Source organism: Lepus europaeus, chromosome 18, assembly GCF_033115175.1.
Source record: "Lepus europaeus isolate LE1 chromosome 18, mLepTim1.pri, whole genome shotgun sequence".
Classification (NCBI taxonomy): Eukaryota; Metazoa; Chordata; class Mammalia; order Lagomorpha; family Leporidae; genus Lepus; species Lepus europaeus.
Genome location: NC_084844.1, coordinates 42784990 through 42811884, shown reverse-complemented (window position 1 = coordinate 42811884; position 26895 = coordinate 42784990). Strand labels below are relative to the sequence as shown.

Below are 26895 nucleotides of genomic sequence, written 5' to 3'. Positions count from 1 at the left end.
ATCCAGCTCCCTGATAGTGGCCTGGGGAAGCAGTGGAGGATGGCCCAAGTCCCTGTCCCCCACCACTCACGTGGGAAACCCAGAAGAAGCTCTTGGCTCTTGCTTTGGCCTGGTCCAAACCCCAGCCATTGCAGCCATTTGGGGATGGAAGACCACTTTCTCTGTCTCTCCTTTTTTCTCTCTCTGTAACTCTGCCCTTGAAATAAATAAATCTTGTTTAAAAAAAGTAAATAAAGTAAATAAATTAAAAAAAAAAAAAAGCTATCCTGAGAGAAATTATTGACCCCACCTGATGGACTGGAAGACTTGGGTTCAACACAAGGAATCCGACCACTGCACCCAGCTAGCGGGACAGCACTCGGGATGGCAGGAAGTCAATGCCAAGGCTCAAAGTCACCAGGCTTGGCCGGCGCCGTGGCTTAACAGGCTAATCCTCCGCCTAGCGGCGCCGGCACACTGGGTTCTAGTCCCGGTTGGGGCACCGGATTCTATCCCGGTTGCCCCTCTTCCAGGCCAGCTCTCTGCTATGGCCCGGGAGTGCAGTGGAGGATGGCCCAAGTCCTTGGGCCCTGCACCCGCATGGGAGACCAGGAGAAGCACCTGGCTCCTGGCTTCGGATCAGCACGATGCACCGGCTGCAGCAGCCATTGGAGGGTGAACCAACGGGAAAAGGAAGACCTTTCTCTCTGTCTCTCTCTCTCTCACTATCCACTCTGCCTGTCAAAAATAAAAATAAAAAATAAAAAAAGTCACCAGGCTCACACTCTGGCAGTAAAATCTGCAGTTGTGGAGCAGGCGGGAGACCTGCATGGACAAGTCACCATCGGACAGAGATAGCCACACAACTGCTAGTGGCCCTGGGGCATCACGCTGTCAGTCACCAGAGCACCAAACAGGAAGCTGGTGGCTCCCCGGGCCCCAGCCACGCGACAGGAAGGCATGAGGCTGACCCATGCTGGAGGGGTCTCTCTGTGACAGGGAACAGACCAAGGGCAGCATGCCTCACTGGCAAAATACAGTACATACGTGCTATGAAGCCAAACTACTGCCTCCTGGACTTTGGGCGATGAGAGCCAGAGGGGAAAGGGATCACAGAGGAGTCAGCCTGTAACTCCCTCGACTTCTCTCCACAACCAAGGAACCAAGGCCCTGGAAGCTGGGCCACAAACCCAGCTGACAGCAGATCCAGGTCTGCAACCTCCCAACCTGGGATCCAAGAGAAGTCACAGCGGCACAGGACACAGGAAACTCGTGAGAATGCCACTGAAGACCCCAAACATAAGAGGGAAAAGAAATTGTATTTTTAAAAGATTGAGTTATCCAACTTACAGGACTTTGATCAACCTACTGTCTACTGTCCCTAGTATATCTGATCCCTCCCTCTGAAAAAAGTCACAGCTAAAGACCGGACAAGCTGTTTGGGCCAAGGCTGGTCTTGTTTTGTCAACCGACATCGGAGGATCACGGCAGCTTTGATCACAGGTGCCTGAGACACACCCAGAACTATCCTGGCCCAAAAAAAGCAGACACACAGGTATGCGGGCACACACACACACATAGTTACAATGACCAACTTTTCCAAATCGCTCCATGGGTCCTAGGTTGTGGCAGTTTGCTTCTTTGTTTCTGTTCTTTCTTTCATTCATGTGTGATGGAGGAGTCCACTCTGTTCTGGTATTCAGGACAGTCAATGAATCAAAGAGATGAGAACTGGGGCCAGTGTCGTGGTACAGCAGGTGAAGCCACCGCCTGAGACACCAGCCTCCCATATGGGTGCTGGTTTGAGTCTCAGCTGCTCCACTTCTGATCCAGCTTCCTGCTAATGCACCTGTGAAAGCAGTGGACCGTGGCCCAGGTACTTGAGCCCTTGCACCATGTGGGAGACCCTTGGAGTTCCAGGATCCTGGCTTCAGCCTGGCCCAGCCCGGGTTGTTATGGTCACTTGGGGGAGTAAACCAGCAGATAGAAGATATCGCTCGCTCTCTTGCACTCTCTCTTGTGCGCGCTCACTCTCTCTCTCTCTCTCTAACTCTGCCTTTCAAATGAATAAATAAATCTTTAGGGAAAAAAAAGAGATGAAAGTCCCTACTTGGGGTGGGCATTGTGGCCCAGGAAGTTAAGCTACTACTTGGGACCCCCATGCCGTACCAGTGCACCCCAAACCATAGCAGTGAGGGTCCAAGTACTTTGGCCCTTGCACCCATGGAGGAGACACAGATGAAGCCCCAGGCTCCCAGTTGTAGCAGCCATTTGGGGTATGGACCAGTGGATGGAAGATCTCCATCTCTTATTCTGTCACTCTGTCTTATAGATGAATGAATAAACAAACAAACCTTTTAAGACTATCCCTGCTGGCCGGCACCACGGCTCAATAGGCTAATCCTCTGCCTGCGGCTCCGGCACCCCAGGTTCTAGTCCCAGTCGGGGTGCCGGATTCTGTCCCGGTTGTCCCTCTTCCAGGCCAGCTCTCTGCTGTGGCCCGGGAATGCAGTGGAGGGTGGCCCAAGTGCTTGGGCCCTGCACCTGCATGGGAGACCAGGAGAAGCACCTGGCTCCTGGCTTTAGATCAGCACAGTGCACCAGCCGCAGCGCACCGGCCATGGCAGCCATTAAAGGGTGAACCAATGGAAAAGGAAGATCTTTCTCTCCGTCTCTCACTGTCCACTCTGCCTGTCAATAAATAAATAAATAAATAAAAACTGTCCTTGCCTCAAGGAGCTGTCACTCTAGTGAGGGGAGGAGGGGAAGCAGCAAGTCAGTCCAGCACACAGAGTGCACCAGACAGCAGGGAGAGTGTGGGTAAAGGCAGCTGGCTCAGGGGATGCAGGGCAGGTGTGGGGCAGAGGCAGGGAGGGTTCGCGCTTACATGGGGTGGTCAGAGAAGACCTCACCCTGGGGAGGTTTCAGCCAAGCTCTGAGGACAAGGGCGGGCCCCCCTCCCCGAGAGCATCTGCGAGATTGCACAGCGGGGAGCACCATGGGTAGCCGGGTGGGACAGGAAGGAGGCCTGCGAGGCTGGGGAAGAGAGAACCATGGGAGGTGGGCAGAAAGGATGAAAGCCAAAGTCAAGGCCGCCCTAGGTGCCACGGAGGCACAGACCAGATGACCTGTGTTGTCTTTCCTTGAACTTTACCAAGAACTCCTACTTACAGTCAGACAGACCCAGTGGCAGAGCCAGGCCAGAGAACGGCCCAACGCCCCCGACAGTGCAGGCCACCTGCAAGCCCAGGTGCTGTGGCACCCCTCTACTGGTCAGTCCCTTGTGCCCAGCCCTGAGCGGGTCTCGCAGAACCCCTGCCTGCAGAGGCCTGGGCTGCAGCCTCCTGGCAGCCATGCAGGTTTCTGGTCGCGACTCTCTCAGGCTGGCAGCTCCCATTCCTGGGAGCCCTCCTTCGTCCAGCCCTCGCCCCTCCCCGCACCCCCAGGGGTCCCTGCACCCCACGTGCCTGTCACCCACGCTCCAGGCATGGGAAGGAGCAGCACCAGCGAGGGCCGGACTGGCCTGTCGCTGTCACCTGTGCCAGGAGAGACCTTCCTTACCTACGCCCCCTCCCACAGCTCAGACAAATGGAAAAGCAAAGCGCCTGGGCAAGCAGGAGAACCCAGCCGGGCTCTCACCTCCCACAGACACAGGCTCTGAGGACTTCCCCACGCTGGAGGGAGAAGATCCAGAGAGAGACTGAGACGTACTACGTGCTTGGCAGCACCGACCCTGTCTGGTGGTCCCAGAGGAAGGCTTGCCTGGGGACACGGAGTGGCAGAGCTGGAACACAGGCCTTCCCACCTCCAAATACATTCAGTCTTCCTGCGTTACTTGGGAAGCATAATCAATGCATCCCGAGGTGCTCCTCTGAGGGTGGGGTGGGCGGAGGGAGGGTAGAGGGGCTGGGGGCCCTAGGTCTGGACACTGAAGTCACAGCCAGGGTGAGAATCCTCCCACACACACACCCAGAGGCTGGGAATTCTCCCAGGAAGCTTCACTGCCCGTAACCTGGGGCCTGATGACAACAGCAACAATAAGTGACAGTGACAACTCACCTGGATCAAGTGCTTACCGGGCACAAAGCTCAGTCACATGTCCCACGTGTGACTCACTTAATCCTCCCCACAGCCCTAACAAGCAGGTGCTGCAATTGTCCCCCTCTGCAGATACAGAATCTGGCCTCCAGAAAAGCAAAGCACGTGACACAAGGCCAGGAGGAGTCGTGAGCACAGGCAGGAGTCCCAGGCAGGCTGCCTCCCCTGACCCTGGGGGCCACGCCCCTGGCCCTGCGCGGGGAGGGTCTTCTCACTGCCGCTGCGTTACTCCTCTAGGAAGGCCTGGAGGCTTACAAGACGTGCTGCGGGACCCTCGCTCAATCCCCCAGCACGCCACCCGTGCCAGCCCCACTACCAGACCCTGGGGCTCTGGATGGGAAGGTCATGACACAGGCTTTGTCCTTGGAGAGGAAATCCTTCCATTGCAGCTCAAGGGCTCCGGTCACTCCCCTGAGAGGACGGGAGGCTGGCCCCGAGCGTGTGGCGCGCTGGGCTGGGCTGGGAGTAGGAAGTGGACCTGCCCCTGTCTCACGGTCTCCCTATGGAGCCAGAGCCCAGCGGGTTGCAACAAGAAAACTGCTTTGGCATCAGCCAGACCCCAACCTGATCCCAGCCTGTCACTGTGGGTGCCACTTGGAGAGGCCAACTCAGGCTCCTGGTCCCCAGTTCCTTCCTGCACAATGGAGGCAAGCCTCGGGCTCCGCTACCCCAGCTGCAAGGCCTTGTGGGTACAGTATGCTAGGGGCTGCCTAAGAGCCAGAAACACGAAGAGCAACCAGCGAAAGTCGCAAAAACCATCAGGGTCCTTACCACCCTCCCCCCATCATCCTCACCACCCCCCACCACATCTTCACCATCCCCTGCCATTATCCTCACCATCCCCACCACCATCAGGTCACAGTGTGGCAAGCAGGGGCCCGTGCGTCTGTCCTGGTTTCCACACCGGTCTCGCTGTGCCAACCGCGGGCTTCCCGGGCCCATCACAGCCAGTATCCCTGCTGCGAGTGTTGGGCATGCAGGAGGGGAGCCCACTGCAGGGTCTCTTTCCTGGACAGCCCAGTGGTCAGAGGGCAGGGGGCTCCTTTGGACAGCCCACCAGGACTTGTGCACAGCTCTTGGCACCAGAGTGGCCAAGACTGGGAGGCCCTGTTGGTTCCAGGGCCCTGCTTCCACAGGACCACTGGCTAGCAATAGCTCCTCACCCTCAGCATTTCTGGAAACTTCTGTATCTGCAGAATCCAGGACTGGCTCAACAGGGGCCCGAGGGCCCTGAGGAGAACCTGCAGGATGCGGTGTCCGCTTTTTTCTGCTGAGTTTGAGCTGGGCACCCCATCCGCCTTCAGTCTGTGAGCAGCGAGGAGGGAAGGGGGCTCGGCTGCCCCAGAGTGACGCTGCCGGGGTCTGTGCAGCCCCCCCACCCCACCCCCCATGGCCAACTCTGAACACAGCCTCACATCTGGGAGGCACTCAGACATCCACTGCTTCCCTAAGTGAACAAAAGAAATCATAGCAGTAATAAAGGAATATTTCCAAGAAGAACCATCCCTGCCACGACCCACTCCACTCAGCACCCAGAACCAACCAGGACGATGTCGCGATAAATGTTGCAAGGGTTCAGTCTCACCCTCCGTGCTCACACATTCCCACAGGAGGCGGTATCACAAGTGTGGTCCCGTCATTCCCCGCCTTGGTCTGGCTTGCTCCTCCTTCCCCGAGCCGAGCCGAGCCGAGCCGAGCCGAGCCACGGGTTCACGGCTTGTGCAAACACCCTGCTAAGTTCCAGTTCTCTTCCTGCTGAATGACTGCCTCGGGATGAAGTCCCGGGGAGGGATGGGCCAGGGGCAGGGTCTGAGCTGTCCTCGGACAGAGGAGGAAAGTGAGCCCAGGCAGGGACAGCCGGACTGGGAGCTCAAAAAACACCTGTGGAATGGGCACATGTGACTCGCCCGTGTTGCCCTCAGCAGTGGCAGAGCCGCAGCCTGCCTCAGGCTAGGCCCACGCCATCAGAAAGGGAACTTTCTCTAATTCAGGAACACAGTTTTTCATAGTAGGCTACTGGGCTGGCCCTCAAGCTCCTTTTTTTTTTTTAAGATGTATTTATAGGGCCAGCACTGTGGCGTAGCAGGTTAAAGCCAAGGCCTGCAGCATGAGCATCCCATGTGGGCACCAGCTGGAATCCCGCCTGCTCCAGTTCCAATCCAGCTCTCTGCTGATGTGCCTGGGAAAGCAGGGCAGGCCCCAACACTCATGAAAGACCTGGAAGAGGACCCCTGGCTTCGGCCTGGCCCAGCCCAGGTGATTGTGGCCATTTGGGGGAGTGAACCATAAAATGGAAGATTTCTCTATGTAACTCTGCCTTTCAAATGAATGGATAAAAAAAATATTTATTTATTTGAAAGAATTACAGAGAGAAAGGGGGAGAAGGAGTGGAAGAGGGAATGGGAGAAGGAGAGAAAAGGGGGAGGGCGAGAGGGGAAGAGAAAGAGAGAGAGGGAGAGATAGAGATTTTCCATCTGCTGGTTCATTCCACAAATGGCCCCAACAGCCAGGGCTGGACCGGGCCAAATCCAGGAGCCAGAAACTCCATCCAGGTCTCTCACATGGGTGCAGGGGCCCAAGCATTGGGGCCATCTTCCGCTGCTTTCCCAGGCCATAGCAGAGAGCAGGATCAGAAGTGGAGCAGCTGGGTCTGTAACTGGCACCATATGGAATGCTGGCACTGCTGACAGTGACTTAACCCGCTACGCCACAGCACCAGCCCCAAGCTCCGGTTTTTACTAAGGAGGGCTGAGGATTGTACGAGACAGAGGTAGGGCCCACTGAAGAACCCACGCAAAGCCCAGCATCCACAGCCTGCTTTTCTCCCTCTGTCCTGGGCTCAGGGTCCAGGGCTTGCAGGTGACATCCGAGAGCCCCTCCCCAGAGGGCACGCCCAGGACACCTGGCAGCCTCCCGAAGCCAGGCTCCCTCTCCTGGGCCTTCACACCTGCTGGTCCTCAGCTCGCAAAGCCCTACTCCAGATAGGGGCCCAGGGCCGTCCCCTGTCCTTCCGGGGTCCTTGTTCAAAGCTCTCTTTTCTGCAAAGCCCTCCTGAGTCTCCTTCAACAAGGCTCCCTGCGGGCGGCACTCCCTCCTGCTTCCGGCCTCTCCACAGCACCTTCCCCACACATCCCAGGCGGCAGATTCCACTCTCTTTTGTGGGCTGAATGTCTCCTCTCCACAAAGCTCCATGTGTGTCCTTTTGGTCACTGATATTTTGCCAGAGCTTAGAACAGTGCCCAGCCCATAGTCAGTACTAATCAAATACTCGTTGGAAAAACAAATGCGACGCTGTGATAGACAAAGGCACTGTGCTTTACGTGCTCATCTTATTATCCCCGTTTTATAGATGGGGAACCGGCTGTCTAGACAGGTTAAGCAACTCACCCAGTGACACACAGCTTACCAAGCAAGGAGTAGAGTTCGAGCCCACGCTGCTAAGTGTCAGAACCTGTGCCCTTACCCACTAACGGGCGCTGCTCACCCTCCTGGCCTTACCTGCAAACGCAGAAGCAGCCGGGGACCAGCGGGGCTTTCCAGAACAAGGCAAGCAGGCATCCATCCTGCGCTCCAACAGCAGGAAGAGGAGGCAGGGGCGGGGAGGCCAGGCAGTAGCCCCGGAGCCCACCTCTGCCCCCTTCCCCAGGGAGCAGCTCGGCTGACTTCCAGAACCCAAGTGCAGCCTGGTCTGGCAGTCGCAGGGGGACAGGGCCCGGTCTCCTGTGACTGGGACGGGCGCTCTGACAAGCCAGGTACTTAGACAACAAATCCTGCCAGACCAGGAAACTGCTTAAACCAACTGGGGCCGGAGAGGAAGTCTGGTTTAAGCTGTCAGATGCCCGAGGTGCAGCCCGGTCATCTGAGGCCGCCTAAGTCTTTTTCTAAGAAGAGTCAGCAGCCCCTCTGGTTTAGGGGTCAGAGGTGGGGGCAGTACAGGTGCACGCCCCATCAGTCACACGGCCAGTCGCAGCCCAGGGCGGCCTGCACACAGGCACACACGGCAGCCACGTCAGGGACTCCGGGTTTCTTTCTTTTCATCTCCTTTTTTTCAAAGCTGCCTCCTAAAACTCAACATTGTCAAACACTGCAGTTGCAAGAGCGGCCCAGGGCTGTGTCTCAAGTGCTCACCCCTCCTCACCAACCACCAGGCCAACCACACAGCAAAGGTTTCCTGTCCCCGAAAAAGACAAGTTTCCATTGGCCGACGGATTCTTCCTCGCTCTGTTCCATCCCCTGGGCCAGGGTGAGTCAGGGCCACCGAGGGCAGTCTCCCCAGGGAGCTGTCGCCTCTTTCTCCTGAGATTCACCAACACTCACAATCCAGCTGGGCCTGCAAATCGTCTGCATCAGGCCCCAGCCGTCCCCGCTGTGTCGCCCTCCCGACCACAGCGCTTTGCAGCTGAAGCAAAATTCTCTGGGAGGCAAGCACTGCATTCCGTGGGCTCAGCCCAGAGCCTCTGACCCCGCAGAGCCCAGGAGGCCTCCACCCGCATCCTCCTTCTCCATCAGCTCTGGCTCTGACTGTGCCTCCTCTCCTCGGCGCACGGCCACCTGCTCATCCAGGTCCCACCCTCTGCTGTCATGTCCTGGTCACAGCTGAGACACTCTCCTTCAAATGGGCCCCAAGGGGGAGCTCCCACCAGCATGACGTCTTCCAGAATGCTCCGCACGAGCAAGGCGCTCTCTGACCTCTTTCTGCCCCAGATGGGACCGAGGGCGGCAGCTACCTGATGTCTTTTTGTCTTTTTCACGTTTGTTGTTCCTTTGAAAGGCAGAGCAATGAGGGGAGCAAGGGGAGAAGGAGAGGGAGAGAGGGAGGGGGAAGCGAAGGGGAGAGAGAGATCTTCCATCTATTCCTTCATTCCCCAAATGCTTGGGACAGCCAGGGCTGGGCCAGGCCTAAGCCGGGAACCAGGAACCACATCATCCCAAGGGGTCTCCCTAGAGGGTGGCAGAGACCCAACTACTTAAGCCATTATCTGCTATCTTCCAGAGTGTGGAAACTGGATTGGAAAGAGAGGGAGGACCCGATCCCAGGCACTCTGACATGGGGTGCAGGTGTCCCGGGGTGGGGGCTTAACCCACTGCACCACATCCTCATCCCAGGTCAGCGAGAGTGCAATGAAACCAACACAGACATGATCTGGATTTGGATCCCAGCTCCACCTGTGACTGCGCGACTCTGGGCCTTGTAAAGTTACCCTGCCTAGGGCGTTCACTGAGAAAACTCCAGCAAAATGTTCTCAAACCACAATACAAGGGGCAGGTCTCTCGCAGCTTAGCCTTGGCTATGGGAGGAGGAGACGGAAGCCCGAGTGATCCCACCGCTAGGATCTGGAAAGAACCCCTGCTGTTGCAGTGGCTCTGGTGTAAGGGACCCAAGGAGCTGGTTAACTCTGATCAAAGCTGGGCACTCTATGGGTCACAGGCCATGCAACCTCCTCTCCAAACAAAAAGGCACCCAGTATCTTCCCCTGGGCCTGCTTCCTGGCAGCCTTACAATTGACTACAGCCTAAGCTGTCCCAGAAGCACCTGCACTGACCTTATACCCCCTTCCGCCCCACCCGAAGGGGAGAAAGTCACAGACAGCACAATATCCCCAGGTCTGTATTCCCGACGAGAGCCACACACCAGCGTGGCAGGCCAGAGCAGGAAGAAGGGGGTTTCCCGCTTCTCAGGCCTGTTTCTCTAAGTGAGTGCCTCGATACTCGGAGCTGGCCTCAGCGCCCCACATCAGAGCTGGCAAGCTCGGTTCCCAGGCCTGGCAGAGGTCCCCGGGCACCCCCAACCGCGCTGGGACTGCCAGCCCTGCCTCCGAGAGCCGAGTTTCAGTTACCACAGTGGAGGCTGGCAGCAGAGCGCAGCTCACTGCACATCAAGGTGCATCTCCCAAGGCCCCGCACGGCTCAGGGCAGAGATGAGTCAGCCACGCAGCCTGCGGAGCCCTCTTCACACCCCTCCAGCACCTTCTGTGGTTCACTCCCCCACAGCCTCCCCCACGAAGCTGAGCTTGTAGCACCACACACCTCAGTCACGCCCATCGCGGAACAGCACCTAGCACATGCTGGAGGGAGAGGAGGGTCTTGGTGCCAGGTGCTAAGTTGGGGGGCATTAATTCTTTCCCGGGGGGCCACCTTTAGGAAAACAGCCCTACGGCCCTGCCTGCCTCCCTGACCTCACGGCTGACCACACTCTTCCTCCTCCCATGCATCCCAAGCCTGGGAACCTCCTTTCTGGTCCCTGAACACTCCAAGCTCATCGCTGCCTCAGGGGTCTTGTGCGTGCTGGCCCCTCTGTCTGGGACGTTCTTCTAGGCTGCAGCAGCCGCCTCATCATCAGCTCGCTCTCCTCTCTATCCCACGGCCAGACCGCACCTGTCTGTAGGCGGACGATCTTGTCCACTGTCCTTCCCCTTCCTCGACAGGAACCGCTCCGTCCCCAGGCCCTGCAATGGCGATGGGCATACTGCGGATGCTCCACGAATCCCCACTGAATAACTGAACAGAGAAATAAGCAGCAGATGCCAGAGAGGGGGGTGATCCAACAAGGCGGGAAGGCAGGGAGGGAGGGAAAAAGAAGGAAAAGGAAGAGAGAAGAAAATAAGAAGTAAAGGCACAAGAGCCAAAAAGGACTGCAAAGAAGTCTTCCTATAGATGGACAGGTGCCTGCATGCAGGTATTGAGCCTAGACACCCATGTCTCACATCAGAGCACCTGGGTTAGGATCCCAGCCCTGGCCTCCAACTCCAGCTTCCTGCTACCGCAGACCCTGGGAGGCAGTGCTGATGGCTCAAGCAACGGGCTTCCTGCCACCACCTACGTGGGAGACCTGGACTGCAATCCTATCTTCTGCCATTGCAAGTACTGGAGAGTGAATTGGTGGGCCGGAGCTCACTCGCTCCATCTCCCAAATAAACAAAAAGTGATTTTTTTTAAAATAGGTTTTTGGGGACAGCGCTGTGGCACAGTGGGTAAAGCTGCCGCCTGTAGTGCCAGCATCCCATATGGGTGCCGGTTCGAGTCCCGGCTGCTCCACTTCCAATCCAGCTCTCTGTTATGGCCTGAGAAAGCAGTAGATGATGGCCTTGTGGGCCTCTGCACTCATGTGGAAGATGGGAAGAAGCTCCTGGCTTTGGATCGGTGCAGCTCCAGCCATTGCGGCTAACTGGGAAGTGAACCAGCAGATGGAAGACTCTATCTCTCTGCCTCTCCTTCCCTATGTGTGTAACTCTGACTTTCAAATAAATCAATCTTTAAAAAAAAAAAAAAAAGAGGTATTTACCTGGCAGTACACTCTTTATGATAGCCATCACTCAAAAAACCTAAAATGGAGAACAATTTAGCAACTCCTCCCTCTCCCTCTCCCTCTCCCTCTCCCTCTCTCTCTCCCTCTCTCTCTCTCTCTCTCTCTCTCTCTCACACACACACACACACACACACACACACACACTCATACTCTTTGACCCAGGAATTCCATCCCTAGAAATCATCCCAAAGAAATGAACTCAGAAAGGGAACAAAAATAAAGAGGCACCTGTACAAAGATGATTCCAGTCTCATGGTTTTTAACAGCAGAAACCTGGAAACAACCGAAACGTCCAGAACAGGAACTGCTTTGGCAAATTACAGCACAGCCCCTGGAGGGGCCGAGAAAGATGACGGGGAAAGGGGAACGGTGTTGTGGAATAAGACTAAGGGAGAAGAAGTCCGAAAGACAATGCTGCGTGCCTTCTAAGCGCCAGACACGGTCCAGCGCACCTCCTGGATCTCGTTTCCTCCTCACAAGGGCCTAAAGTGAATCCTTCAGCTGGCAAGAACCCTGGGGTTCACAGAGCTAAGGAACCTGCCCAAGGTCCCAGGGCCAGCAAGAGTCAGGATGCTAACAGGCTTCCCAGCAGCAGGAGACAGCAGTCTGCGAATGCAAACGAGGCTGCCCTACGCTTCAAGCCACAGCACAGCCCCTCCTGAAGCTCCCTGTGTCTCGGCTTGCCGGTCTGTAAGATGGGGATGCCGCCAGGCCCTTCTTTGCAAGGCGGTGGTGAGCAGTCACAGGGCCAGGCAGGGAGTGAGCCCGGCGCACAGGTCCCCGTCAGCTCTTACGACACATCCGTCCCACAGCGGGAGCAGAAACCACACATCCCTTTGACTCAGTGATCCGGGGAGGACAAGATGGGGTAGAACAGCACCGTTTCCGAACCCTCAGGAGCAAGCGGGAGCTGCAGCAGCCGCGCCCCCAGGGCAGCCCACTCTGCTGGGCGAGGGCCAGAGCGAGCCCCTCCTTTCAGAAAGCCCCGCCAGAAACAGGAAGCCGCTTCCTTTCCTTTCCCAGCCAGCACTTCCTCTCTGGTTTGCAAACACATTCCTCATCTACAGAGCAGCCCCTGCCCGCCCTCAGCCTGGGCTCCACCGCACCCACGGCCGTCTGCCCTGGGTCCTCTCCGGCCCGCAGCGGGGTTCCTGGAGGGCAGGAGGCGGCAGCCGGAGCGGCGAGTGGGCAGGCAGACCTCTCGGGCCCTCTGCCTCTTCTTCACGGAAGGCTGCAGTGGAACTGTCCCTAACGGCTAGCAGGCGCCAGAGGACACGGGACACGAGCTGGAGTGAACCAGCTCCTTGGGTCCCTTACACCAGAGCCGCTGCAACAGCAGCACCACCCTTGACAAAAGGCCACCTCTCCGGGACGGGAAAGCCTACAGGGACACGGGTGGCTGCTCAACCCACCAACGGGACCTCAGTGTCATAAAAACCTAAGATATAAAGACAGCAGCAGCTGAAACGAAGCCTGTGCATGGCTATGACAGCGTTTCCCCAGTCATGATCAGTGAGTACAAAGTTCCCTTGAATCAGTAACTTGCTGCAGGCCTTCTCAGGGCCTTTACAACCGGGAGGCTTATCCTCCAGGATCTCCGGAAGGGGACCGGCTGATGCAGCACGTTGTCAACTACTAGAAGGCTCCCACACGGGGGCACCCTGCAGAACTCGGTCTGGCAAGGCCGCAGCAAGTCCTCGCAAGGGTCCCAGACCTAGCAGGCGGGAGTCCTCAGGGCAGTGCCTGTGGGATGTTTTTAAAAAGCACTTGTTTGGCACAGTGGTTAAGATGCCACTTGGGATGTCCACAACCCACACTGGCGTCCCTGGGTTCGAACCCCAGCTCCGCTTCTGATTCCAGCTTCCTGCCAATGCACACGCTGGGAGGCAGCTGGGGACAGCTCAAGGACTTGACTCCTTGCCACCCATGTGAGAGGCACAGGTTGAGTTCCCGGCCCCAGCCCTAGCTGTTTCTGGCACTTGGGGAGTGAATCAACAGATGGAAGATCCCTCTGCCTGTCAAATAAGTGAAAATAACAATAAAGATTACTTGTAACAGGTTTTTTTTTTTTTTCTCATCAGCAAAACTGTGCAAAAGTGAGCAAAGTTGGTCCTCTTATCTGTATCAAACTAACTCAAATTAATTGGCTCAAGTGGGACTCAACTGCTCCAGGTGCCATGAAGAAAGCCCACCACCCGCCAGCAGCTTCCCTCATCAGATCTGCACCCTCAAAACCCTCAAGACCAAAATGTTGCCGATACAACTATGTAGCTTAAGCTGTACAAAAAGTTCCTAATTGTAGCTGGTCAAGTCCATAACTGCCATAGAGTCACACCTTCACTCACACATATATTCTTTTCCTTTCAAGAAATGTTTAACACAAGTCTTCATGCATTCTTCTAATTATCTGGAGGGCAGAAACATGAAAAGATGAGGGCGGGCTTTGGGGCAGTAGTACAGTCACTGCTTGGGACGCCCACATCCCATAGCAGAGCGCCTGGTTCAAGTCCTGACTCCTCTGCTTCTGATCCGGCTTCCTGCTAACTGCACACCTTGCGAAGCAGCGGGTGACGGCCCACGTACTTGGGTCCCTGCCACCCACATGGGAGACCTGGATGGGGTTCTGTGATCCTACAACAGCCTGACCAAGCTCTGGCTGTTGCAGTCATCTAGGGTGTGAACCAGCGGATGGAAGATCTGTTCCTGTCTCCGCCTCTGTATCTCTTAACTCTGCCTTTCAAATAAACAAATGCTAAAGAAAAAAAAAATACTATCCATAGAAAACCCCAAAAGGGTCTCTAAGAATCCCTCCAGTCCTCAGGGTGCCCAGGACTTGCGGGTGGAGCTGGGAGAGTAAACCCATCTGCTTCCTCTTGCCGGAAACCCCTGGAGAGCCAGACCCAGCACAACACAGAGGGCAGAACTGGCCGGCTGCGGCTCACCCCGGCCAGCAGACCTGGCTCCAGCTGGCACCACGTCTTACCAGGTGTGGGCCCGGCTCTGACCCCAGCACAGGGGGCCTTTAGGAACCACTGTGTGTTAACTCCCCTAACAGGTGGTCCTGCCAAGTCACTTCCCCTACAGGTCTTCAGTGTCCTCTCCCGTATGACGAGAAGGCTGGGCTGATGGAAATCCCAAGAGCCTCCGCAGGCCTTAGGAACCCACCTCTCTACCCAATCAACCCAGAGCCAGGCACCCCAAATAGCTCTCTGATGGGTCTTTGTGGTTAGTCGTGAAACCAAGGTGACAGTTGCGAGCAGTGCCTTCCTCGAGCCTCAAGAGCTCAAGGCTAGTGTGGCTGTGCACTGTCCAGAGGCAGCTGGGCAGGGGCCATGCAGACGCCTGCACGCCAGCCTTACGGCAAGGAAGCAGTCTCCTCTAACTGCTCAGCCCAAGGGCCGCCCCCCCCCCCGCCACATCCATGAAGACAGCCCCAGAACGAGAGCCCCCCATCCCTGCACACCGCCCAGAACCTCAGACACACGCAGCCGCACAACTGGGACACGCGCTCGTGACCCTCAGCTCCCGGGTCCAGTCCTGTCTCCTGTTTAAAGTCCTGCACACCCATCGTGGCTGCGCATGTGGTGCCGTACAGGATAGATGCGTATGGCTGCCACCTCCCAAGTGCCAGCAGTCCTACGAGGCAGGGAGACAGATGCCCTAGAGATCTGAAGTGTCGGGGCACATGGATGATCTCTCTCCTTGTGTCACTCCCCCTCTGTAACTCTGCCTTTCAAATAAATAAATCTTTAAAAAAAAAAAAAATCTTAGGTGTTCCTATGTTAAACATGTTCGTACACTTTGACCCAGCAAATTCCGCTTCTAGGAACTGCTTAGTGCTGTGTGATTTACAAAAGCAAGACTTACAAACAGGATGGATGGCCAGCGCCGGGCCAGTTAGATGACTGTGGTCCGATCACAGGACACAGCCACTGACGGTGACGATGCCTTTGTATTTGTGCTGATGTAGACTGAAGGCGGCAAGGAGGCCACGCACACAGTATTTTCCACACGTCCACACGTGTACATTTGTACACAAACTTGGAGGATAGAAAGACTGGATGCACACACAGCAACGTGTTCACGGAATTAATTCCGAGAAAGGGTGCTGGGGGTGTTTGCTGTGGTTCACCCTGTGTTTTCTTTTCTTTTTGCAGAGAACATATTGTCACAGTTTATTTTTTAAATATTTTTAATTATAAGTAGGAAGTTAAAGAATATCCTGTTTATCAGAAATACGGCAGGTAGCCATTGAAATAATTATGAGTAAGTTGATCTGTGGGCAGCTTCTCGATTCTCAGAATGCAGAGCTAGACGTAGCCCGGCTTGCTGACAGCGCCTGTCTTTGAGGATGTGCTGGGCTGGACATTAGGGAAGCAGTCCCACGCCCAAACTCAGAAGCCACACAGCCTGGGATGGTCATCAGGCAGCCCAAATACCCCCAGGCCAGCTCTTTCTGCTAAGGGCCATTTCCGTGGTCTCAGCAGCCATGACCTTGACCCACCGCCGCCACGGTTTCCACACACAGCCACGGAGCTCAGAGCATCCTTAGTCAAACCAGGTTCCAACACCTGAGAACACAGCCTCTCAATCCCTCAGCAGCAGAACAAGGGCGAAATCTCACAGGGCCACTGTGAGCGTTCAACGGGGCCACGCAAGCCAAGAGCCCAGCAGAGTGCTCCACACAGCGGGAGATGGAGAACGGCCACCCTCTCTCTGCCTAGGCCATTCCCACAACCTCAAAGGCGCCTCTGTAGCTTTCCCTTTGAAGTGAATGCAGAAAAAGACCTCACCCAACCTGTGTGAAAGGGTGTCCTTTTTAAAAAGCACAGCTTAGAGACCTGGCCACAGACCTGCCACTTCTCTCCACTCTTGCAGGCACTGCCACTGCAGGCCACTGCTGCTGAGCCCTGGGCCCTCTCCAGACCAGAGCCGGGGGCAAGACCAGAATGCTGGTGGTGTGGAATGCTGCTTTCCAGAATTCTGAGCCAATCCAGAGCAAGGAGAGGAGAGGAGGCCCCTCCCATCAGTGTTCCCCCAGGCAACAAACCAGGGCCTCCCGCCTCTGCGCTGACCTGGGCTGCAGATCTGATAAGGCCTCCTCCTCCAGGCAGCCTCTAAGGAACACTCGGGAAAGTAGGTATGACCAGAGGAAAAGCTGTCAAGGGGAAAGCCGACTCCAAAAGTACAGTGGTGAATTGAGTGGCAGCGGCGCAAAGGCAGAGAGATGCCGCTCTCCGGCTCGGCAGGGAAAGGAAAACCAGGTTTCCATCTCAGTGCTGCCAGGCCCGTGCGACTTGAGAGACGTCACAAGACTCTGGGAATATTTCCCTGAAAACCAGGAGGCTGCACCGGCCAGAGGGGCAGCGGGTCTCCCAGTGCAGGGTCGGGGGTCGTCTCCCCTGGTGGCCCTGCCAGGCACCTGCCTGCCCCCCCTTCACACCCACAGCGCCCCTGCAGCACCCGACCTACCTCAGGGCACTGCCAGCTGGCAGCCCAGGAAGCACCTCAGTAGGAAGTGATGCTCTGGTCATGCCTCACCCGCTAGGGACCGGACGTGAGGCCAGGTGGCAGCCCTGTCCCCTCCCAGCAGGTCTTCCACACCTGACCTGACCTCTGGATGGCTGGGGGAGGAGGTCAGGCCTCTCTGACCTTGGCCTCCCTCGGGGACACGGCTAAGCCAGGAACCGTTCTTCCCACAGCGCCCCTGTGCTCCTCCTCAGAGGAGCCTCACGGGCAAGGGCCCCGGGAAACCCATCTCCCCAGGCAGCCTCGCTTAGAGACTTTTCTCTAGATCAAGGGCAGGCTGGGGTGGTCCCGTGTGGCCGAGCCGGTCTCCGGGCAGCACTAGTAGGCTGGCGGGGACTGCAAGCTGCAGTGTCCCCAGAGTGGGACTCACCACAAGGCCTGCTTCTGCACACCAGTCTCCCCAGCACAGGTGGGCACCAGGGCACCCAGCGGGGAGGAAGGAGGCGGCTGGCATGGGGCCCTGCGAGCACACCTGGAGAAGGGAGGCTTCCCCCGGGGCCTCGGTGGGGCTCTCAGACTGCGGGAGGAGCTGGGGAGCCAGGGTACCGCTTCTGGTCACAAATCCCGACTCTGGTTCCAGGTCCTCTCCCTGCCCTCCCACAAAGAGAGGAACGTGGGGGTGGTGAAGGCAGGTGGCTCACCAGGCAATGCCAGGACACGGAGAAGAGTCCAGCACACCGCCAGGCAGGCAGGAGGCAAACAGGAAACCCTGGCTCCTTCCACACTTTTCAAGCCAAGCCAGACTGCTACAGAGAAAAGCCACCACGGGGCACCCAGGCACGCTGACCCCCACACCGTCACAGCCTGGGCTGGTGGGCAACACAGCCCGCCCCGGCAGGGACATCTCACGTGCCGCTTCTCACACTGAAGGCGCATTCAACCAGGGCCGGCGTGGGCCAGGGTTCCTAAGCTGCTGGCAGAAGCCTGATGCGGTTGTGTAAGCCCAGCCCTCGAGTCAGACCCTTCTTTACAGGCTGGGAATCTAATGTTGCAAGCACAGTCTCTGGGGAGTCCAGCCCAGCGAGCCAGAGAAGCCCACAGAACAGGAAAGAGCCCAGGAGACACCGCCGCTGGCTGGCCGGGCTGCTGTGGCTGAGCCACCCCAACCCCGCACGCTGGGGTTATTTTCTGGCCCCTGTCACCCACCTCTGGGCGCCAGCGGTAGCAGCTCCTTCCCCTAAAGGTGCCCTGAAGGCCAGTGGACCCTCACAAGGGCAAGTTCCAAGGCAGGACCTTCCAGAGGTCACCGGGTGGACCCACGGCCTCGGAACACGCTGCAGGTGTGCGCGCCGGCGGAAGGGGAGGCCTGAGATAAGTGGTCACGGGACTTGCCCACAGCCATACACACGGAACCAGACCCAATTTCAAAGCCAGGGGCTTTCTGTTCACCACACAGCTCCCCTCTCGAAGCTCTCACCAGTTCGCGAAGTCTGGATTTTAGAACCGTCCTTAAACCAGGAGCATGAATAAATGCGATCACGAACGTCCGACCCGCATCTCCTTCACTGAACCAGACCTCAGAGCTGGGAGAGCCCCAGACTCACTCCAAGCTGCCGTTTGCAGGTGAGGAGGCGGAGGCCTCCAGGGCTTTCCCCAGCTAGCTGGGGCCGACTCAGGGGTCTAAATTCCCATGCTAATAAGCGACCCAGGTCCTGCCTTTTCAGGGAGCCAGGGCACCAAAGGCACAGCCCATGGACTTGCACAGAGAGCCGGGGCTGAGTGCACCCACACTGCCAGTCGCCTGTGGGTCTTCCTGCGACGGGGCCCCAGCTGCCAGCGACACCATCCCAACAGCACAGACTTCACACCTTCCTGAGCTCTGGAGCTCGGGCTACCTAGAGGACCACAGGCCACTTCCAGAGCAAGGGCAGCGAGCGGTTCTCCTGCCTACGCACTCTGGGAGCCAGGAGCACTGCACAAACCCTGGGCACGATGGGCAGAGGCCACGCCAGAGAATCTTCTCTGAGCCCAACAACACAGCGACCCCTCCTCCCGGAACTAAGCCACACAGGCCCCCTATTGTGCGGGCTGAAAAACTCAAGTTTGCTGGGCAAACACACTCAGCTGTGTTCGAGAAATCAGTTGCACCTGCATACAGAAGGGCCGGTGGTAGGGGTTCTGTCGGTTTGCCCTGGTCAGCACTGCTATAGCAACTGTAATAAAGGAAAAAAAAAAAAAAAACAATTAACAGCCAGCACTGACTGCCGCCTTCCAATGTTCCCAGCTTGGGTGCTTTTAAGAAAAATAGGAGTGAGGGCGAGTCATCCCTGAGCATTCTGGATCCAACAAGGACTCGGGCTTGTGGTGGCACAGAGGGAGGATGGGCCCTGTAACAATTACTGCAATCACCGGCTGGCCCTGTGACAGCTGGCAGAGGTAATTAGCAGGAGGGGGACACTAATAAAATGAAACTCCCCAGACCTGCAAAGGGACACATGTGGCAATGCAGGGTGCTGAGAGGCCCCCCCCCCTTCAAGACACGGTGGCTATTAACTGGCCCCCAGAATTTCCCAGGTCTCCCAGTCTCTGGACAAAATTGGGACTGCATTGGTTTCCCTCTATTGTGTACGGGGTTGCCGGGAGCCCCACCTTGTGAGAATCCAACCACTCCTCTGGCTGGTTCCTCCAAATCCTTTGAATAGGGCACTTCCCAGCCATCATTTGCAAGTGGGGAGCCGAGTATCTTTCTCCTCTACACCCCCGGCCGTCTCCTCCATCGGAACCCCTCCAACCGTGTCATCTTCCCACCCAAGGCTGCCTTCCCCAGCATAATCCGTTCTAAGCCCAAATCCAGTGTCTGCGGGGAGGGAGGAGTCCGCGAATTCCGAGCGTTTGGAGCAGGGAACCACTGTGACAACGCCAAAGGAAAGCACCCAACGACTGAACAGCACAAATGCAGCAGACAGAGACCTGGAGGAGGGGAGAGAGGAAGGGACAGGACGGAGTCTGGGACGTGAGGGGAAGGGAGAGGAGGGCGGGCCGGCGCTCACACTTCAGGGGGATCCGCCTAGCACACGAGGCAGAGCCCGGCGCGTGGCTGCACCAGCGTGAGCCCCACGGCCCCGCAAACTAGAAATGGGGTGGAGGCGGAGGCCGGGGATGTCCGCACGCACGGCGCCTCCATCTCGGTTCACACTATGCAACCCCCGCCCCCAAAACGTCGCCCTTGGCGAGGCTGGTCCTGGGTCCTCGAGGGGCCGCCTCCACCGGGGAGACCCGGCTCAAGGATGCAACTCGAGCAGGAGAATCTTCGGGCCGGGAGGGAGGCGTAGAGGCCGCCGCTCGCCCGGCCCAGCCCGGGTTCCGCCCCCCGCCCCCCGCCCGGGCGCCGCGGCCCCTTACCTCCAGGGTCCGGATCTCCTGCTGGGTGAGGTCGTTGGACACGGCACACTTGGTGCGCAGCCCGCGCAGGCTGCCGATGGAGATGTCGATGAGCTTCTGGAGCTGCCCGCACTGCTGCAGCGCCCGGCTGGCCGCGGCCCCGGCGCCCCCATCCGCGGCCGCCGCGGCGCTCCCGCCGCCGCCCTCCTTCTCCTCGCCCATCGCCGCCGCGCGCAGCGCCGCTCTATCCATACCTCGGCATCGGGGCCGCTGGGAGCCGAGGCGAGGAGCCCGGGGCGGGGGTGGGGGGCGCGGGCGCCTCCGCAGGGAGTCCCCGAGCCCGGAGGGCTGGACGAGGCGCGCCCCTCGGCGTGGCCCGAGCCCGGACGCCGGGGGAGCCGGCCGCCGAGTGCGCTCCTCCCGCCCGCCCAGCAGCCGCAGCAAAGCGAAAGCCGCGGCGACCCGACGGCTGCGGCTCCCGGAGCCTTTAAGCGGCGGCGGGGGCCGGGTCAGGGCGGCGGGGCATGCTGGGACTTGTAGTCCGCGCCGCACACCTGCCGCGCGGCCCGCGCCCTCGGGGCCAGCTGTGCGCGCCGGGCGGCGGGCTCTGGGCTCCCGGCGAGCGGGGGTGCCGCGGGAGAGCCCACCCCGGCTCTCCTCCCGGGAGGGGCAGCACCCCCGCGCCGCTGCTGGCCCCGGCACTGAGGGTCTGGGCGCCCCCTCTTCCCACCCGCCCCCGCCCCCCGCCTCGGCCTTGGAGCTGCCGGCGGCTCCCGAATCAGGCCGGATAGGGGGCCCGTAGCCCGCTGGACGAGAGGAGGGTGTGCATCCCACCGTTCCTCAGCGGCAGCCGAGCCCTGGAACTCCCGGACAGGGGAGGCTCCGGAACGTTTATGTGGGTTGAGGGGCCGCCATCTAGTGGGAAGGGGCTTGAAGTACTTCTCCTGTAATGGCTCACACCGCACTTTTAATTGTCTGCACCAGTGGGAGTTCTCAGGCCTGGAGAAAGAAGAAAGGACTTTCTCCTGGAGGTGGCACACAAAATAAGTGTCGCGTCTCTGGGTTCGAAGTCTGGCTCCCGCCAGGCGCGGGGTGCGACCCTGGGCGGCGGCCCTTTCTCAGAACGCGAGGGAGGGCGTCAGGGCGCGCATGGCTGCGGGCTGATGGCTGGCGCCGGGGGTAGCGGTTCTGAGGGTCAAGCGGTGGCGCGCGTGGAGCTTGCGCCCACCCTCCACCGCCGCGGGTCACCCCGTGTGCTCTCTGCGAACCCAAGACACCAGCCGCCCATCCAGGTGCCACAGCTCCGGACCCGCGAGACTCGCCAGCAGGAAGGATGTGGAGTTTTCTGTCGCTCCTTGGTGGCACAAGTCTCTCATTTATCCCCACAGAGCAAATTCCAGGCCGGAGCGCGGCACACGGCGAGGGGCCCGTGACACTGGGCAGGCGGCGTGGCCGCTCTTTGGGTCCGGTCCTGTGCGGGCGGCTCTTATCTCTCAGGCCAGCTGAGGTTTAGGTGCGCACGCGTGCGAGTGTGTGTGTGTGTGTGTGTGTAGGCAGATAGAGCTTTCTTCAGGGTGAGGACTGGACAGGAGGTGGGACCCACGCACTTTCTCACTTGAGAATAGACAATGGTACTGGGTGGCAGTTTGTATTACACCTTCTCTAGGGGCAGGCGCTCAGCACAGCGGTTGACCCCACTTGGGAGGAGTCCCATATTGGAGTGCCTGGGTTCAGATCCTGCCTGTGTTTCCAGTTCCAGCTTCCTGGGAGGCAGCAGCGATGGCTCAAGAGCTTGGGCCCCTGCCCCCGGCGTGGGAGACCGGGCTTGAGCTCCAGTCTTCTGGCCTTCAGCCTGGCATTTGAGGAATGAAGGAGGGGATAGATCTCTTTCTCTCTGTCTCTCTCTCTCTCTCTGCCTTTCAAATAAATAAATATGCTACACTCTCTGTTCATGTCATTTGGCATTTCAAAATAAATATCATGTCTAAAGGCAGGATGGAGCTCCTGGCTCCTGGCTGAGACCCTGCCAATGTGGCCATTTGGGGAGTGAACAAGCAGCTGGGCAATATCTCCCCATCACTCTGTCTTTCAAAGAAATACATGTTCTTTTAAAAAGAGAGGAAATTATGATAACTGTAAAATGTGCTTTTACAAACTAACCCCTGCTCTGGGATTTTCTGAAACACGAGGGATCTCCTTGCCCCTCCCCGTGAACTCACTGATGCAGCCCTCACTGGGTTTGTAACAGACCCCCGCACTGGATCTATGAATTCTCCCCACCTCTGACTGCCACCTTAACCCCGCCCTGCCCCTTTCAGCAGAGCAATAACTGCCCTGAAAGAGAATCTGCCATCCAGGCTGGCAGACTTGACCTTGCTTCAGAACCCCCCCGGAGAGCTTGTTCCTTCCTGGCAGGACAAAGCCACCCCTGGTTCCCTACCACACAGGTCAGAGGATGGGGCCAGAGCGCGTGCGGTTCCAGCACGTTCTGGTGGTGCTGATGCTGCGGGCCAGAGAGCAATGGTGAGAGGCGAGCCTCAGCGCCACCTGGCCGGCTCAGAACCTCCATGTGTCCAGCAGCCAGAGCTGCCAGGCTTGCACGAATGACTCACTCTAATGCAATTTGCAAGAGATTTCCTGATAAGTGCCTATTTGTGCACTTACATCAAGCTTGTAATTGCCACTGGGGCCTGGTCAACACATTGTCCCTCCAGGGCCACTTAATGTGGGAAGTCACGTCCTGAGAAAGGCCACCGCCAGCCCGGGTGGCAGGCCCTGTCCTGGGCTCTAGAAAACTCTAGGGAAGAAAACAAAGATCCTTACCCTCAGGGAATCTATACCCTGGTGAGAGGAAACGGACAGACAGACAGACAAGTAAGCAGAATGTGAGGTGGCGGCCTCAAGCAGGGAAGGGGTGAGGCTTCTTACCACTCTGACAGAGCTGGTACAGGGAGCAGGGTTGTCAGCTCCGTCTCTCATTTGCCAGTCTTGCATGACCTTGGGCAGGTCTCCTAATCTCAGATAGGCTCCTCATATCCAAGACAGTGACAATGTGTGGGGAAATGAACGGATAACTACGGGATAGTCATAAAACAAGAGCAGCTATTTAATCAATCATCGTTACTGTTGCTCACTGATACCTGCCAAGGGTGCAGGAAGGCACTGAACTCACCTTAGTCACCTTCTTCCCCCACCCAGCCCGCTTCCAGAGTGAGGCTCCGTCTATTAGGCGGTGACCCTGAGGCTGAACGTCACGTCCAGGTGCTTGACATTTTGTTCAGCATCATTCTCAGCACAGACGCTTTGCATCCTCCCCCTCCCCTCCAGTCTGCCTCAGTGTCACTCTAAGTTCTCCCGGCTTGGAATGCATCTCAGTGCCATGGCAACCTTGGAAGCATGATCCCCTAGAGGTCCAACAGACATGAAAGGGGTACCTACCATGGGCCGGGCTTGGGATAGGCTCAGAGTGAAAGAAACCAAGTCCTTAAACATTTGGAACGGAAGTGGAGACAGGAAATTAACAATAAATATACGACCAGATAAATTCAGAGAATGACAGATGCTAGGAAAAAGGAAAAAAAGAAAAAGGAAAAGCAAGCAGATAGCTGATAGACCCGAGAGGATGAGGTGTTTCATTGGATGAAGGGTCAGAGAAGTGCCCGACTGATCTTGAATTAAGATCTAAATAAAGCAAAGCAGCAAGCCATGTGGGGCTCCAGGAAAGCGGCATTTCAGGCGGTGGGAACATCACGTGCAAAGACCCTGAAGTGGGGACAACTTGGCCGCCTCCAGGAACAGAACGAAGGCCAGTGTGACTGAGGCATGATGAGAGGAGAACAGAGGTTGCAGATGACGTGGGAGAGCTGGGCAGGGGCCAGATAAAGTAGGACATGGGAAGAAAGTTTGGATTTTTCTCTGCTAATGTGGTCCGGGAGCAGCAGCAACTTCCCTGCCTGGAAGCATGTTTGAGATGCAACCTCAAGCTCAATACCAGATCAACTGAAGCATGCCCTGTGGGTTAGCAAAATCCCCAAGGATACAGTCAATTTTTAGAAGAGCAGCTCTCTAAGTACATGGGGAAAAACACACTTAGCAGGAGACACTCTTTCTTCTTTCCTTTCTTTCCTTCTTTCTTTTTTTTATTTGACAGGTAGAGTTATATAGACAGTGAGAGAGAGAGAGAGAGAGAGAGAGAGAGAGAGAGAGAGAGAGAGAGAGAAAGGTCTTCCCTCTGTTGGTTTACTCCCCAAATGGCCACCACGGCTGGTGCTGCACCGATCCGAAGCCAGGAGCCAGGCACCTCCTCCCGGTCTCCCATGTGGGTGCAGGGCCCAAGCACTTGGGCCATCCTCCACTGCCCTCCTGGGCCACAGCAGAGAGCTGGACCAGAAGAGGAACAACCAGGACTAGAACCCGGCGCCCATATGGGATGCTGGCGCCGCAGGCGGAGGATCAACCAAGGGAGCCATGGCGCCGGCCCCTCTTTTCTTTCTTTTTGTTTTGAGCCAGAGTCAGAGAGAAAGACCTTCCATTTGCTCATTCACTACCAGATGCTCACCACAGCCAGGGCTTGGCCAGGCTGAAACCAGTAGCCAGGAAGTCCATCCAGGACCCCAGGTACTTGGGCCATCTTCTGCTGCCTTCCCCGGTGCATTAACAGGAGGGTGGGTCTGAAGAGGAGTAGGCGGACCAGCATAGCAACTGTCAGCTTTAAGCCGCTGCATGACGATGACAGCCTCCTAGCCATGAGCTTCTTGAAGTGCACTTGTGTGATAACAACCGAGTGCCTCTCTCCAGTGCTTGGGGGCCTGGCCCACTCCTGCCTATTGCAGTCATCTGGGGACTAAACCAGTGGATGGAAGACTCCCCATCCCCACCACCTGTCCTTCTATTTCTCACCTCCTCTCTCTCTGTCATTCTGCCTTTTAAATAAATATATATATTTATATATTTAAAAAATTTATTTTATTTATTTGAAAGAGTTACAGAGAGAGGTAGAGACAAAAAGAGAGAGAGAGATCTTCCATCCACTGGTTCACTCCCCAATTGGCCACAACGGCCAGAGCTGCACCGATCTGAAGCCAGGAGTCAGGAGATTCTTCTGGGTCCCCACATGGGTACCTGCTTTCCCAGGCCATAGCAGAGAGCTGGATCGGAAGAGGAGCAGCCAGGACTAGGACCAGCACCCATATGGGATGGCGGCACTGCAGGCCAAGGCTTTAACTCGCTGTGCCACAGCACTGGCTCCAATATATATGTATTTTTTAAAGACCGTGGATAGGCAGGCATTTGACAGAGTTGTTAAAACACCATCTGGGACACTGCATCCCATCTCAGAGTGCCTGTATTCAAGCCCCAGCTCCTCTTCCAATCCAGATTCCGCTAATGTACATCCTGGAAGGCAGCAGGCAATGGCCAAATACTTGGCCACGCGCATGGAGTTCCAGGCACCTGGCATTGGCCTGGCCCAGCCCTGGCTGCTGCAGACATTTGGGGAGTGAACCAGTGGTATAGGACCTCTTTGTCACTGACTCTCACTCTCTCTGTGCCACTCTGCCTTTCAAATAAAAAGTGAAAAAAAAAAGTCATAGAAATGTGGAATTAAGAAGTAAGTTTATTGGGGTAAAAAACAACTTTGAAATCCATGCATGTTTTTCTAATATGCACTTTCCACCAACTTTCCACAGACTCCTGTGCTCATTTGTTCATTCAGCAAATGCTCAGCACTGAGCGAGTCTCTAGGGATGGAGCCATGGGGCCTGCTCCCAGGACACTCCCCCCAGTCCCAACTCCATGTGTGCACAAACCCCTTGCATAAGTGGCGTGGTATTTGTAGCTAATCCGCATCCATCCTCTTGTGTAATTTACATCATCTCCAGATTACTCATAATACCTAACAGTATGAAAATAGTTGTTATACTGTTATTTAGGAAACAATGACAAGAAAAAAATGCGTGCATGTTCAGTGCAGACACCATATGCTTTTCAAATCTTTCCCACCCGTGGACATGGAACCCCCAGCTGCCTGTGCCATCACTTTATAATTGCTAGAAGGACTTTGCTTCTCTCCGAGCTGGCAGGAAACCTGTGTTGTCTTCTAAGGCCCCGCCCACAGGCTGCTCCCCAGCTGGACCACCCCCACGGGCTCCATGTTGACCTCAGTGTGCAGTCTGAATTCCCGAACAAGGCGTACGAGGTCCTTCAGTCCCGGGCCCTGCTGACCGCTCCCAGCTTATCGGCTACCCAAGGCTGTTTTGAGTCGATGTCCCTATTTAAGGATCTGATGAAAAAATAAAAAAGCCTCTCTCCAGAAAAAATGACTGCACAGATCCCCACAACTGCAGTACAACTTCAGTGGGCAAGGGGCCCCTTGCAGCCGTCCATGGATCCCCCCAGGGCCTCATGCAGGGCTCCTGGGCCCCCTGTGGGGTTCCCTGCCGTGGTGTCTTTGCCCAGGCTGTCACTTCTGCCAGCATCTTCCCAGGGAGATTCCCATTCGTGCTGGAGGGCAGCTCATGTGCACGCCGCCGCCTCCTCTCCCACATCCCAATTAATCTTCCTAACGGAGGACTTTGCACAGTGCACTTTTAAAGACCTCTCTGGTTAAGAGATGAGACAGAGAGAAAGATGGCTCCCATCTGCTGGTTCACTCCCCAAATGCC

The 26895-nt window shown here is 57.0% G+C and overlaps 1 protein-coding gene across 2 annotated transcripts in view; it reads right to left on the bottom strand.

Annotated features, from left to right (window-relative positions):
• The window catches only part of KSR1 (kinase suppressor of ras 1), a 154318-nt gene extending 133833 nt beyond the window's left edge, over positions 1-20485 (bottom strand). For both annotated transcript variants that reach the window (XM_062216229.1, XM_062216228.1), the window contains exon 1: positions 20255-20485. In XM_062216229.1, the coding sequence (XP_062072213.1) occupies positions 20255-20485 (231 nt within the window). The remainder of the gene's footprint in view (positions 1-20254) is intronic.
• Between the last annotated feature and the right edge of the window lie 6410 nt (positions 20486-26895).